Source organism: Rhinolophus ferrumequinum, chromosome 21 (assembly GCF_004115265.2).
Source record: "Rhinolophus ferrumequinum isolate MPI-CBG mRhiFer1 chromosome 21, mRhiFer1_v1.p, whole genome shotgun sequence".
NCBI classification, from domain to species: domain Eukaryota; kingdom Metazoa; phylum Chordata; class Mammalia; order Chiroptera; family Rhinolophidae; genus Rhinolophus; species Rhinolophus ferrumequinum.
Window position 1 is genome coordinate 27,706,742 of NC_046304.1, and position 15,219 is coordinate 27,721,960.

Below are 15,219 nucleotides of genomic sequence, written 5' to 3' on the forward strand. Positions count from 1 at the left end.
CTTCACCACCTTTAGAGCCAGAAGAACAACCTCATTGTGGCTGGTGGGGTTGGGGGGAGAGAAGTAGGGGGAGGCCAGAAACATGGCTGGGGTTACTCTCCCTGGAGACGGGATCAGCCTTTCCGGAGCGTGCCTGGCCCAATGCCTGCCTCCTTGGCGTTTCCTCATTCTGCTCCAGGAGCTTCTGATGAACGTCTGGTTCTTGCCGCGCAGGAGGTCGTACTGAGGCGCAGGAGCAGCTGAGAGGCAAGGGGCCCTCCTGATGCATTCGTGGAGGCCTGAGCTCCCTGCGTCTGGGGGGCCAGCTGCTAGGCCAGTCATGGGAAGCCCCAAGCAGCTTCCCTCTGGGAACAGTTCCCACTAAGCTCTCCCCTCCTCACCCATCTCACTCAGACCAACCTCAGTGGGGACAGACCGACCAGCCACTGAGGGAGGAGAGGCTCAGCCTCCAGGACTTGGCCGAAAGGCCCCCTGCCTGGAGTCCTGTCCCTCAGAGTAGCGGGGTCTAGGGAGTGGGGGCTGGAGGACAGCGCCGGCATGGTCTCTGGTTGTGCCAGCTAGTTGCTGAGACACTGTCCTGCACCAGGTACCGGCGGTTCACTGGTGAACAGGAACGGAGCTCACAGTATTCTTTCTCTCTCTCTTTTCTTCTTGTGGAAATTTGGGGTAGGCGAAACAGTGGCCCGCAAAGCAGCTACATTCTTTTTCTTCAAAAGCATCTGTTTAAATACTTTCCGCCTCAAAGGAAAGAACGTTAGTACATTCCAGGGCGGGAGGCCTCCTTGGGTCAAGCTGGCTGTGTGAGCACAGAGCGTGGCAGTGTGTGTGTGTGTGTGTGTGTGTGTGTGTGTGTGTACATGAACATGTGTGCTCTTGTGTGTGTGCTCACACACCACCTGCCCATCTGCCAGGTGTCCCTGCGAGACTCTGGGCATGGCTGGGCTCAGAGCAGGGGTGTGCCAAAGGCAGTTTAGCAGTGACTTCTACAAACTTACTTGGGGTTAAAACATGGGGCCTGGAGACTCTGGGGCCAGTAGACAGCCTCTGAACACTTCCCAAGTTCCTTGGTTTTGGAGGAGATGGGAACAAACTTGGGAAGGAGGGGAGAGGGAAGCAGGACGCTAAGGTATAGGCTGGTTGGGGTTGTGTGTCCTGGTTGATGCCTGCCTCCTACCCCAGACTCCTCTGTGGACCTTTGGGGAAGGGTCCAGGTCAGTCCACGTAGCAGGAACCCCAGCCTTTGCCCAGCCCTTGGCCTCGCCCTGTCCTTCTTTCTGGCTTTTGGATGAAGAGAGGAGTCTGGGAGAGAGACATCCTGGGTACACCCCTTGCCATTGTCCACCCCGAGAATTCACCCTGGGAATGCAGGCATTATGCCTGAAGCAGGGACTGTGGCTGCAGAGACCAGTCCAAGTTGAAGACTCAGTTCTAAAAACTGAGTATGTGGCTTTTGCTATGTCACTAATCAGCCTGGGCTTCAGTTTCCTCATCTGTAAAATGGGGTAACAATCCATATCCTACCTTGCCAGGTTGTTTGAGGTTAATCCATGTGGAAGTACTTTGAGAGAGGGTGTGAATGATGTCCAAGTTAGTTATCAACAATAACACATGCATAGAAGAAGCCATCAATCCCAAGTGTGTAGCTCAGTGACATCTCACCGGCACCTGGATCAAGAAACATCAACAGAACCTGGAAAGCCCCTTGTACCCCTTCTCGACCTTCCCCACCCTCACAGAGTCACGCTTCTCTGACTTCTATCACCGCAATTCGCTTTGCTTATTTCTAAGCCTTACTTGGGTGCATAATGCTGCTCTGAACATTCTTTCTGGGACATGTGCTTTCACGTTTGTTGAGTATGTTGGAACTGCCGGGTCAGGGGCAGCCATTCAGTCTATAAAGCCAAACCGTTTTTATAAAGTGCTGGTTGTAGCAATTTACATTCTCACCAGCAAAGCAGGGTTCCCTTAACATCCTCGCCCACACTGGATTTTGTATAAATGCTATTTAAGTTCAAGGAAGGGTCATTAAGATTTCTTTCTTTATTCTCTCTGATACAGATCTTGGAAAGGACGTTGGAACCTGATAGCTCCGATGAAGAACCCCCGCCTGTGTACTCCCCACCAGCCTACCACATGCACATGTTCGACAGGCCTTACCCTCTGGCTCCCCCCACTCCACCTCCCCGGTGAGAATCGAGCTCCTCTCAGAGCGCAGCGCTGTGGGGTTGGGACTGGGTACAAACACAGTGGGAATTTGGGCTGGACCCCTCAGCGAGAACAGGTTTCTACCGCAGCAAGAGACATTTTAGCTAGATACCAAAGAGAACTTTCGAACTGCAAGGATTTCAAGAGCAAACATTCACTAAATTCCTTCCTTAGGCTGGTTGCTATGCGAACACCACAGGGGCACAGAGTCAAGTAAGGCTCAGCCTCTGCTTTCTGGGAGCTGTCGTCAGGGCGCATAGAGAATGGGAATGACAAACACATGCAGCGTGTCCTGACATTTCCTCTCCTGAGCCCATGGCGGTCATTACCGCTTGATCATTGTGCTCTTTCCTGCTCAGCTGAGGCAGAATCTCAGAATTCTCCATACAGCAGTCGCAGACAGTCATCAGTAATTGATGGATGGATCTGTGCTTGCCGTCCCTGGTCTGGGGACGGTGTGGGGATTGTTAAGCAATGGGAGCAAGTAAGTCTCTTTTTCTGTGATGGTTCAATAACGGGAGGCAAGGGAATAAACTGCTAGGTCCTCCGAGACTTCCTCCGGGTCAGGAACTCTGTAATTTAAGTTTGACATGAAACTGGTTGCCAGCTGGGTCCCATGGGTTGCTGAGGTGGTTGTTTTTTCTGGGCTTCATGTTTGTGGTGGGGCTGCTGGAACCCAGGTTCTCTCTGTCCTAGGGCTGCTGTTATAGAATGATTCAGGCCTGGGGCGGTGAAGGGTGGGGTGAAATTACGGGACAGGGGACTTGTTCCAGTGGATCTTCCCTTCCGGAGATCTTGGGAGCCCTAGACAGTGGTAGTGAAGAGTAAGGATAGTTATCGTTATATATAGTACGAGTTATCATACAGGGATAGACGATAATAACAGCTACCCTTGATTAAGCGCTGGAAATCATCCCGTCAAATCCTCTAACAACTGATGAAATAGGCACTGTTGTCATCCCCATTTTACAGATAAGGAAACTGAGCCTAAGAGAGATTTCATAACTTCCCCAAGACTACAGACCTGGGGTTTGAACCCAGGTCATTCTGACTCCAAAACCAGCGCTCTTCAGTGCTGCACCCTGTTGCCTCCCTAATGAGAAAATTATCTGTGATTGCAGCTCAGGGAGCTGACACAGGCCTGGAACGTTATGAGGGGAGGTAGGGGAGCAACGTTTTGTGTGTAATGCAGAGATGAATACAGCACTGCCTTGACACCCCATCCCCACCACCACCGCCACCAAGGAGACCAGAGTCTGGGGGACATGTAGACATGGGGCGAGGGTACAGGAAAGGCTGCCTAGAGGCGCTGATGTCCAAGCTGTGGCCTGATGAAGCAGAGGACAGAAGGGCATTCCAGGCAAAGGAAACAGCATGTGCAAAGGCCTGGAAGCAGGAGAGAGAGAACCATCTGGGGGATTCCAGGAAATATAGAATGGCTGGGTGAGGCTGCAGAGGCGAGCAGATTAGGTGGTCTTACTGGGTCCTTTGAGGAGCTTTGACCTTATCCCGCAGCCAGTGGGTTTAAGTTGGGGAGTGGTGTGATCAGGTTAGTGTTTTAGGATCTCCCTCTGGCTCTTGGGGGAGATTAGATTTGAGGAGGGGGTTGGGGGATCAATGGCCTGGTGCCTTTCTGCCACCTCCAGTCACTGGGGTGCCTGTGAGACTGCAGATGGGGCAGAGTTTGGGAGCTTGTCCTGCTGGGGCACAGAGAGGCAGGGTGATCCCAGGGGAGCGTGCCTGAAGTGCCAGGATCCCTGGTTTTGCCTGGACCATCTGTGTGCCCTCGGACAGAGCCTGACCCCATCTCGCCTCAGTGTCCAGTTTTTAACCAAAAATCCTGCCTGGAAGATTTGTCTCTGAAATCTTTCTGGGGTCTGATGTTCCATGGATAAACCTGGAAGTCTGATGGGGGGTGAAGTTCTAGTTTTGGGATCCAGAGGTAGGCTCTGGGCCAGGAAAGAGCCTCCCCGATTGGCTCTCTCCTTCCCCTCCCCCAGCTGGTCCTTCCCTCTATGTCCTGAATGAAAGGCCTGCTCTGAAACCCTGAGGCACCCCTCCGCACAGGCCACCTGCTGTTTTTCTGTTGAAATTACAGCCTTGGAAGTTTTTCATTTGCCTCTCGGCTCATTTCTGACATTCCATTCCGACCACAATGGAGTTGCCTGGGCTGCCTGGGCTCAGGGCCCCCCTGTCTCTCGCAGCTGCAGGCTGACCTCATCTCCTCTGGTGCCAGGGCAAGGGGCCCAGGGGGGGCTGGGCCTGCCCTTCCTTGGACCTAAGAGCGAGGGAAACTCAGCTGAGGACGGGGCTCCACTCTTTCGCCCTCTTCCCCTTTTGGGTTCTCAGTAAATAGCTAGTGGGGTCCAACTGTAACTCCAGGGCTCTCCCTTTGCTGTCCTGGGTGGCTGTAGGTGTGGCTGCGTCGGTGTGCACACCCCTGTCCCAGATGAAGACCCTGAAGCCCAAGAAAGGGTGGTGACCCTGGGGAGGATTGCTCCATACTGGACGGACCAAAGGTGGTCTTCGGGTACCTGAGAGATGGGGCACCCTCTCTGCTGCCTCTCAGGCCCTTGGGAAAAAGGAAGCCTCTGACAGTGGCAGAAGTCAGCAAAGTGATGTAGAGAGAAAGCTGCCTAGGAAGCAGGTCCCGGGTTGTGATGCAAATTCTGCTCCAGACCATCCCGTCATCTGTACAGCAAGAGGGTGGACAAGGCGTGCTGGGGTTCCCTTGGCTCCAGTCTGCGTGTGCTGCTCCCACCATGCACTTAGCAGCTTGTTATCCTGTCTGCTGTTGCCCCCCCCCCCCCCCCCCCTTCCCTACCCCTTCACACCGCCCGCCCCCCCCCCCCAGGCCACCTGCCCAAAATAGAAAAGGAAAGGAAGTTATTTTCACGGGCAGTGGCAGCCCAGCGGAAAAGCTCTCCTCCAGTGAGGGGGCTGCGGGATTCCTGGAGCTGGAAACCAAATCAAAGCCAGGCCCCACAGCCAGAGCGGCCCCCACCGCCCCCGCCCTTCGGCTGCCTTCTGTGTGTGTCACTTCCCTGATTCAGCAGAACACGTGTCCTGCGGTTGCCACGCTGCAGGCTGCCGGGGAGCTGTGGGGAGCTCCTGGCCTGGCCCCAGGCTGCCCTCAGGCCAGGGTGGTAGGGCTGGAGCCTGGGGTCAGGAGGGTGACTCTATTCCTCTCCTTCCTACCTTGCTGTTGGCCTCTGCCATGGCACAGAGGCATCTTGCCTAGAAAAGTGGCCCCTGAGTGCCCCCTGGAACAAGAACCCTTCCCTTCCCCACGTCTCAACCTTTTCAGAACATTGTTCATGACTGCCGCACTGAGGGGGCTCCCACCTGCTTTGGCAGGGAGGTAGCAGTTTCTAGATGAGGAAACTGCTGAGCCCCAGAAGGGAACAGGGACTCACCCAAGACCACCTTGCTGGCTGTGGCCGTGTCAGAATTGGAGCCCAGATCTGCTCTACGCTGTAGAGATCCTGGCTGCCCCATGGCCCCCCGACCCCAGAAAACCAACATTTGGGTAGACTGGGCTGTTGGTGGCTTATGTGTCTGTTGGAGCACCCCTGTTACTCAGCAGCCATGAGCTTGCACTGAGCTAGGTTTTAGGGATATAAGCAGGAAAGTCACGATTCCTGATGCCTTTAGAGGACATTCATAAACATCTACATCTAAACCCACGACTCCCACCCTGAGTGCCATGAACAGGCCTAGAGACCTTGAGGGCACTGAATGGTTGGAGAGCAGTGAACTTCTGGGGCAGCAGGAACCCAGGCCCGGGGCCAGAGGAGGGGTTAGCCAAGGCCTGGTTGAAAAGACAAGTGAGAGCGCCCAACCTAACTTGTGCTGGAAGCAGTGGAGGCCCTGAGAATCAGGGGTGCCGTTCTGAGCAGGATCCTGGTGTGATGGGCCGGGTCACCTGTGTTTGGGCCTGACTATTCCTTCCTCATTGTCACCCCTTGTCTTCCAGCATTGATGTGCTGGGCTCTGCGCCCCCTTCCAGCCAGAGACGCTATCGGAACTGGAACCCACCACTGCTGGGCAACCTCCCGGATGACTTTCTCCGCATCCTGCCCCAGCAGCTGGACAGCATACAGGTAACGGGGGATGTCCCCACCTGCCTGTGCAGCTTCTCTGCGTGCCTACACAGTTTGTGCTAGCCACTTTCACTTCCTGATGTTTAAGCCCAGGCTGAGCTATTTCGGTTGCCCTGGGTTTGTAGGGAAAGAATGCTGAACCAAAAGCCTCATTTCCCGTCTGGGCCTGGAGGTTTCCTGTCCCAGCCAGGGAAGGTGACAGGCCTGAGGTGACCCAGGCTTCGGCCATCATTCCAAGCTTGAGGGAGGTGGGCATGGAGGCAGTCAATGGCAGAGGCCAGAGCATCTTCCTTCTGTTTCCTGGGAAAGGGCCAGAAGTGGCTTCTCCCCACATGTTGGCATGTCCCAAGGGGCTTTTTCACAGGGGTATCACCCTGAGATAGCTGGTGCAGGGAGAGTTTTGAGTTTGGGAATCCGTGTGTAGGCTCTTGAGCAGTTTGCTGATCACTTTTTGGGGCTATTCAGGTTGTAGATAAAGGGATAGGGTGGTCTAAGAGGGAGGAAAAAATTGTTTTTAAGCCCTTGCTGCTTCCCCAGCAGAGAGGGCCCTGGCCTCTTCAGTTGGATGTTGGCCTACGGCTAGCTCCTGGAAGGAGGTGCAGGCCCGAGGGTGTGGCTGGAGGATCCTGGGAAGGAACGTGCACACCAATGTGCACGGATGTTTGTGCTGCGTGTGCCCTGTGAGTTGGCATTCAACATGCTTGCTCCCCTCCTCAGGGCAACCCTGGGGGCTCCAAGCCCGTGAGTGGAGAGGGAGACCTGCTCCCCGTGGCTGGGCCTGGGACCCGGGACCAGGAGAGCCGCTGGAAGCAGTACTTGGAGGACGAGAGGATCGCGCTCTTCCTGCAGAATGAAGAGTTCATGAAGGAGCTGCAACGCAATCGCGACTTCCTCCTGGCTCTGGAGAGAGGTGGTACACTGAGTGGGGGCGCTGCGGCCACGTTTCCGTGGCTAAAGAAGGGCGCTGATGTTGGCTGCAGCCTTGGGGCTCAGGAGAGGCAGGGAGCTGGCGGCCAAGGTGGACCTCTGAACTGTTGAGACATGGCCCCCCCATGTTGTTCTTGTGGGAGCCCCAGAATTCTGCCCATGGGGACCTGTCACCAGCCACTCCTTTTCCCTTCCCCATACTCAGAGAAAGACAGGTGTGCTTTCTTAGACCCTCTCCTTCCCCCACACATCTGCTTGCTGCCGGGCACTGGCCTCGGCATCATGAGTCTGGAGCTCCAGAAATAGAGTGACTGGGTCCTTGGGTGCCAAAGCGTGAGCCTGCCTGAGTGGAGGATGCTAAAGCAGGGGTTCTTGAAGTTTTTGGGTGTTTGGGTTGTCTTTGGCCTGGGGACCCTGCTGTCCAGCCTGGCTGCCTTTCCCCTTCAGGATGGGAATGTGTTTGGGGTAGAATAGAGCAAGGGGGCTGTGGGACGTCTGTCTTGTGCAGGGCACAATGTGTGTGCGCGTGTGCGTGTGTGTGTGTGTGTGCCGACAGTGTGTCATGGGGGAGGGGCAAGGTGTGCAGGGAGAATGCTGGCCCCAGCTTTGTAGCAAAGGTGCTGGGGTTCCTTTTAAATGAAGGAGTTGGACTACAACACTACCCAGGGTCCTTCTAATTCTGCCATTCTGCCATTCCCGTGCTTGTCAGGCAGTCGTTTCTATGATCGCCGGTTCTCTGAGAGCCAGCAGACGTTGTGTATACACATATTTTGTGTGTGCTCACGTGTGCATCTGGGAGTTTGGCCTCCAACCACCCACCACCTGTGTCTCAGCCCAGGCGCTACCTTCCTGACCAGTATGTGGTTCTTTTCCAGATCGATTGAAATACGAGTCCCAGAAATCCAAATCCAGCAGCGTGGCTGTGGGAAATGACTTTAACTTTCCCTCTCCTGCCCCAGGTAAGCTGGCCTTTCTGGGAGAGAGGCCTGGGGGGCACAGAGGCTCACACCCAGCTGTGCTCTGCGTATTTGGAATCGGGGGTAGGCTGAGGAAATAGGCTGGTGGGGAGGGTTCTAGAAATAGGTATCGAGTGAGATGGCCCCTCCACTTAGCAGCCCTGGGTTCTTACCAATCCAGCAGCTGCTGGAGACCACAGCTGGGGTTGGCTCACAGGCTGGCTGAACTCAGAGGTGCCTGGAACATGGGCAGGCAGGGGACATGCCACATCACATAACACACCATGTGGAGAGGGGGGAAAAGAAGGACTCAGAGACTTACACGTCTTGGTCTCTGCCCCGGGGAGCTTCCAGAGATACATCCAGGAACGGGGAGAGCAAACCAGCAAAGCTGAGGACATGTTTGTGGAACATAGTAAATGCGTGGTGAGAAGGGGCAGGATCAATCTGGGAAGGGGTCTCTCATTCATTTATATTCAGTAGCTGGGGAATATCTACCGTGAGCCAGGCCTGCCCTTGTGTTAGAGGAAGAGAAGTTTGAGCTTCATGTACAAGATGGTAAGAAGCAAGAATTGCCTCAGAGAGGGCCAGGCCCCTCCAGGATCCATAACCAGCTGAAGGAGGGCTGGGGTGGACAGCAGCCTGTTGGGATGAACGGATGACGGTCAAGCTGGGAACATGGGACAGATAGCCCAGAGGCCCTGGTGCCACAGTTGCTATCTGGACTCTGCCTGTATGTGTGTACGGTGGCTCCTCGTCAGCCAGGGCTCTCCACATGCACACTGGCTGTCCCCCTCAGAGACAGAATCAGCAGCTTCTGCCCCAAACAGGCCTTACATCGTGGAGTGAAGTGGGGGCAGGGGAGCAGAAGATGGGGAGCTCCGCTGATGCCAGTTTGAAGAGAGAAAATCCCAGGGACCTGACTCATAAGCAACGGGCTGCTGGGAGCTTAGTTCCCACCAGATGTGTGTCTGAGGGTTTTAACAGCAGCCTCTGTCCTTGATCCTGAATTAACTATAGACACCAGGGCTGCTGAGATGGATCAGAATGACTCACAGGGGACTTAAGCAAGCAAGGTGACTTGGGATTAGCTGAGTTTCAGGGGAGAGAGCAGGGGCTTTACAAGGGCGGTAGGAGACCCAAGTGGGCGCTGAGTAAATAGGGAGACTCTGGGTGGTCAGCTGGGTTCTGACCTTAGGACTAGCCCCTTTCTCATTCCTACTCATTGTCTGAAGGGAGCAATGGAGGGGCTGACCCTGGAGGGAGGAGACAGGAACCACTACGGGTGAATGCCTCCGTGCCCTGCACCTTCCTGCCGTTACCTCATTAACGCTCACACCCTGTGGGATGCAGGCAGGGCCATCCACATGCTGGTGAATGTTTAACAGCTGGTCTTGGGGGTGCAGAGGAAGGCCAGATGTGCAGTGTCTGGTGACTTACAGGGTGTGAAAAACTCCCACCATGGCTGATTTCAAGCTACCAATATGACTCTACCAACATGGAGCTGGTCAGAGAAGCAGTCGGGAGCCCAAGGGAGCCAGTTCTCCACACAGACAGCAGACCATAGGATGGTCCCTCTTTTTACAGAAGAGGAAAGCGTAACTTGGATGGGGAAAGGGCACTTGAACCCCAAGTGCCCTTGCTTAAGCTCCATCCTGGTGACATAAGAAGCCTGCCCTTTGCTTCCTTCCTCAAACAGCAGGGTCGGGCTGACCCCCTGTCCCTTGGGGCAGCCCTGACCCACTCTTCCTCTCTAGCTGGCCCTCAGGACTGTCTCCTCTTTCCAGGAACCAGTGACGCGAGCTCCGCTGTGTCTGAAGATGCCTTATTCAGGGACAAGTTGAAACACATGGGAAAATGTGAGTCCAGGCCATGTCCCCCTCCCAACTCTTCTAAGACAGGCCCTGTGGCCTCATGGGAGGGAGAGAGCCCCCTGGAATTTTTAATGCAGCTGACTCTTGTTGAACCGAAGTGACATTTTAATCGCAGGCTGGCTCCCTCAGCCTTCTTGCCTCATTTCCCTCTGCAGCTGAGTCTGGATACAAATTAAGTTTTAAATCCTCTTGAGCCAGCTGTCTGCAGAAAAATAATGTGCTGTACCCCCCCGCCCCGAGTTTTAGTGTTCATATATTCATATTCTCGGTGACTTGAGGGGGCCTAGCTGGGCCTGAGTGGGGCGGACTTTGCTAATCGACTTTCTGTGGGTGGGAGGCCTGCATGGTTGGTGACCTCTTCCCACAAAGTCCTACCAGCCGGTACTCGCCTTCCCCCCTCCTCTCCCCTCCCCAGGCCACCCCACCCCACACCATGTGTGAATGAGGCTGCCATCCTTTCAGGCTCCATTTCAGGGAAAATCTGAGATTAGTCACGGAGAATCCCAGACCAACTCCGGAGGTGGCGAGGGGAGGTGGGGAGGCGGCAGGAAAGAAAGCCAGAGGCATGTTTGTTTGTCGCAGCTGAGAAGGAGTACCCCCCGATCTCCGGCTGCCAGCTGTCCCTGGTCTGGCTTGTAGTGGCCTGTACTGCCCCTGCAGGCTGATCCCGGATGGCAGCCTCACTCCCCCAGGGCACCAGCCTGGCATCACCTCCCCGGCTCCCTGGACCGCACACCAGCCTGCCCACTTGCCTCCAGCCCTGGTGGGGATGGTGCGCCTGCCCCAGCCTCTCCTGAGCCCCGGTGGGCAGCTGCCTGCTGCTGTACTCTGGCTGCTGCCTTACAGGTCTCTCTGTCCCCAGCCACCCGGCGGAAGCTGTTTGAACTGGCCAGGGCCTTCTCAGAGAAGACCAAGATGAGGAAGTCAAAGAGGAAACACTTGTTGAAGCATCAGTCATATCCTTTTTGGCCTGGCACCGAGCAGGAGCAGTGTGTGCTAAGGGCACCGACACCCTGGGCTCCCTGAGGCTTCACGTTCCCTCAGAGTGGGACTACGTTCTGTGCCCCTCCCTTCTCCATGAGCCCTGCTGCCAGCCTGCTGCCCGTCTCTCTGTGCCAGTCTTGACCACCATGACCAGCCTTGAGAGAGGGCCCGTATTTCCCGTTTCCTTCTGCAGGCTCAGAAGTTGCTTTTGTACTTTTTGTCTGGCGTAATCTGCGTCTTGGGAGAAAACCTGGTTCTTCATTGAAATCAGCAAACCTTTCCCTAATTCTTCTCCAGCTGAACGGATCCTCAGGTCTTTCTGCCTCCTCACGTCCAGCATGTTGGCCCTGCCTTCTTACTTTCAGTTCCTCGAGTCAAAACAAGGTGTTTCACTCAATGCTTGTCAATCAGAGCCCAGGACTTAGAAGCTGAACAGCCAAAGGGGAAGAGGGAGAAAGTCACTTCTCTGTCCCAGGATGGGAGCTGGGTTGATAGTCAGGGCCTCGCTGCTCAGCTGACGTCAAGGGGAGGAAGCTGGGAGAGGCCTTGGGGAACGCTGCAGGGATAAAGGCAGGTGTGGTGGAAGCCTCCTGAGTTTGGAATGGGTGGTGGAGGGCGAGGGGCAGGGAGTAGGAGGACTGTGCCGGTGCCCACCCCTCCCTGGGACAGTTTTCCTTAATGGCTGGGCAGGCTGGGGGCTGCTGCATCAACGGCCAATCTACTGGATGACGTGGAGGGCCACACCTGTGGTGAGGCACAGAGGGTTGGGAAGCTGGAGCTCTAAGTGGCCTGTGACCAGCGGCCCTACAAGAGGAGGGCCTGGGTGTTTCCTGGGTGGGCCCCACGTGGGGAACACATCAGGGGTTCCCAGAGAAATTGGTCCTTTCACTCAGACCGTACTGCTTCTCCCTTCCTTCTACCCCCGAAAGGGGGCCCCAGCCGCACCTCCACCTAGATCTCCATCTGGAGCACCAAGTGCTAGGTGCTGTTTCTAGTGACTGTTTTCTGGGATGTGAGAGGGCAGACAGTCCTACCTACGCAGAGGGGCCTTAATGTGAGAACCAGGGTCTGTGCGGGTTCAGTCTCGGGGCCCAGAGGCCATTCAGCATTCATTCATCCAGGCTCCTCCAAAGACCACATGGGCTCCAGCGTCGTCTAAGACGCTGCTTCAGACCCTCCCAGGCCCACTGCTCAGTCCTGATCCTGTGTCTCAGGGCAGCGGTGGTCAGGAGACAATCAGAAACGAGGGCTGGAAGGGCCTTGGAGGTCATCTGGATAGTCCAACTTCCCTGTCCCACTTTATAGATGAGAACACTGAGGGAAGAACTTGTCCAAGGTCTTGGAGCTCGGTGATGGAGCCAGGCCAGCAGCCCCGTGTCCTCACCTTGCACCGTGTCCTGCTGCCTTACCAGACCACACATTGCCCCCCAGGGATCAGCATGTGCCCCAGCAAACACAGGGTGTTCTCTTGCCCACCTGGGGGACATGCCTGAGCGAAGCCCTACAGGGTGGAGGATGAAGCAACTTTCTTCTGCTTTTCAGATGAAGACTTCCGGGAAGGCGACCGGAAGTGCTCAAGGTGGAGGAAACCCTACGGGAAGGACAATAAGAGGTAAGGCCTGGAGCCACAGCTGCCCAGAGACTGCCCAAGGCCGGGGCTGCCATGCCCCTATCCAAGTGTCTTCCCAGGGCTCCAGAGGCATTGGGCTCAGGAAATTGGACAGCGCAGGCCCTGGATTTCTTTCCTCATCGTCGCAGGGGACATGGTCTTCTGCAAGGGAAACTAGTTTTTTGCATTTCTTTTACTTGGTTATTTATGCATTTGACAAAAGATCATCACACCTGCCTCTGCCAGATGCTGGCAATGGGAAAAAATCAGCTTTGACTTTGAATAGTTTACAGCCTAATTGAGAAGACAGTCCAGGACACGTACAGCACACTGAGAGGCCGATTTAAGAAAAACTGAAGTGGCCTCACCCCGGCAGTGCATGCACAGGACTCGCCCATTGGCTGCTTGGGTCGGGTGGTATAGGATCTGCCGCAACAAGATGAGGAAACAGCCCTTTTCAAGGAAGCTCTGTTTTTGGCTGGAGTCCTGGCCCCCAGGCTGCTTTTCCTCTTCCCTCCTGTGCACTCCCCGGGGGAGAAAAACGGAATGTTAACACCTCCTGCAGGACTCAGTTGCCCCTGTCACTCTTCCAGCCCCTCCCCCCAGCAGGAAGCTGCCTGCCTGCCCTTCCCCTAGCTGCTGTCCTGGTCCCAGGGGCCAGCGTCTGCAAGGCTTTCTTGAGCTGATGGTCTGCAGGTATGGCCTCGTTTCAGACTGTGGAGAAATACTTGTTCCCTCAGGATGGTTGTCATGGAGGTGAGGTAAACCAGCCTGCAGGGGACACAGCCAGGAATAATACAGGGTGCCCTCTCCTCGCAGCCTCAGCGGCTGCCCTTCACATCACCTCTGGTTGACTCCCCAGTACATCCTCCACCAGAACACTTGCAGACCCCTCTGTTCTCTCAGGCTTTCCTCACCCACGGAGCTGCACCCACCCTTCCCACTTATCCGGAAGCTCCAGTAAAAGCCAGCCCAGGGAAAGGCCCCCACTCCCACGCAGTGTCGCTGCCGTCTCGTCCCCATGGATCCCCAGTCTCCGTGTGTCCCGTCTGAAGCTCCCCCTCCTGCATCAGGACCTTGCCCGTCATTTATTTCTCTCCTGAGTCTTCCAGGTTTTCCCTTTCCACCTCCGTCCTTAAGTCTGCATCCTCCTCCTCCCCATCGTACAAACCAAGAGTCCTCGGTGTTTTCTTTCATCACCCAACTTGCAAAAAACTGGTATCCTCCTTCACCCATGACGGGCTGGCAGCCCCTTCCGCCACCCCAGACAGACTCAGGAAGGTCCCCTGCCCGGTCTAGGGCCTTTTCCTGTTCTGCGTCCTCCGGTGCTCTCTTCTGCACGCCATGGCCCGTCGTCTTCCTTGAAGCTGCCCTCCCTTGGCTCCTGTGGCCCCAGAATCCTGGACTTTCATCTTCTTTTAACTCTTTATTCTCTGGGTGCTTTGGAGGCTCCCATTGCGCTTCCACTCCTTCAATCCCAGCTTTCCTGGTAGCTCTGCTCCTGACCCTTTTCGAGGTCGTCTCACTCCCCACTCTTCCTGGCGCTGAGCATTAGTTCTGGGCGGTTGGCTCTGAAATCAATCTCCACCTCAGTCAGTGTCCCCAACCTGTTCTAGCCCAGCTGTGCCCACAATTGTCTTTCTAGCCCTGGCTGTCAACTCACTGAAGGCCAGACAGCCTACCTGACTTCCCCAGTTCATTTCTCTTCCTTATTTCTTCCATCATCTGCCCTGGTAGACTCTCATCACCTGCTTAACGGCCACTAGTCTCTACCCCCATCACCCAAACACTGTACTTCCATTTCTCCCTTGCTCTCTGAGTGGATCTTCTGAGTACTAAAGGCTTATGTGCTTCTCAGGCTGGTGTGTGGGGCCCACCAAGTTCTGACCCCACTTTACTTTTCTGATGCTACACGTGCCCTTGATCTGGTGCATCTGAGCTACTACTGTATCACAGAATGCGCTGGCACTTCCCCACCTCTCAGCCGTTCCCAATACAGCTGCTTCCACCAGAATTCCAGCCCCTCCTCCCATCTCCAGCTGCCAGAGTCCCTGCTGTTCTGCATGTTGGAACAGTTTTAGGAGCTTGCATTGCTAGTGTGTGTGTGGGGGGGGGGGGGGGTGGGGTGGGTGTGTGTCCAGGCAGAGTTCCAAGGCTGACATAGAGTCCCGGGAGGAAAGAGAGGGTTCCTTTCTTGGGTAGCTTCTACCCAAAACCATCTCTCCAGGAGCCAGCGATGAAAGACCACTGGGCTCCATTGAAAAAGACTTCTATCTTTCCCTTGCCAGATGCCAGCAGTTCCTCCTTGCTGGACATGATCTGACTCACTAGAGGCAGCCAGAGAGCAAAACCGGCCCAAAGTTGAAGAACCCAGCTGCAGCCGGACAGATGGTACTTGAGTACCAAGGCCCACTGATTCTCCGGCCAGAGTCCAGCCCAGCCACTGCCACTGTCCATGGGACTTAGAACTTCGGACTAAGTTGCGTGCTGTGATTGGAGGAAAGACCTGGGATGGGTAGGGGGATAGCCAACCAGAACCCCTTTTGTAGCCAGGATGTTCT

The 15,219-nt window shown here is 55.4% G+C and overlaps 1 protein-coding gene across 1 annotated transcript in view; it reads left to right on the forward strand.

Annotated features, from left to right (window-relative positions):
• The window catches only part of CUEDC1 (CUE domain containing 1), a 70,958-nt gene extending 58,300 nt beyond the window's left edge, over positions 1-12,658 (forward strand). Inside the window, 9 exon segments of the mRNA XM_033089761.1 lie at positions 2,059-2,186; positions 6,182-6,308; positions 7,026-7,218; positions 8,111-8,194; positions 9,979-10,050; positions 10,928-11,021; positions 11,740-11,798; positions 12,592-12,600; positions 12,603-12,658. Of these exon segments, the coding sequence (XP_032945652.1) occupies positions 2,059-2,186; positions 6,182-6,308; positions 7,026-7,218; positions 8,111-8,194; positions 9,979-10,050; positions 10,928-11,021; positions 11,740-11,798; positions 12,592-12,600; positions 12,603-12,658 (822 nt within the window).
• Positions 12,659-15,219: the final 2,561 nt, after the last annotated feature.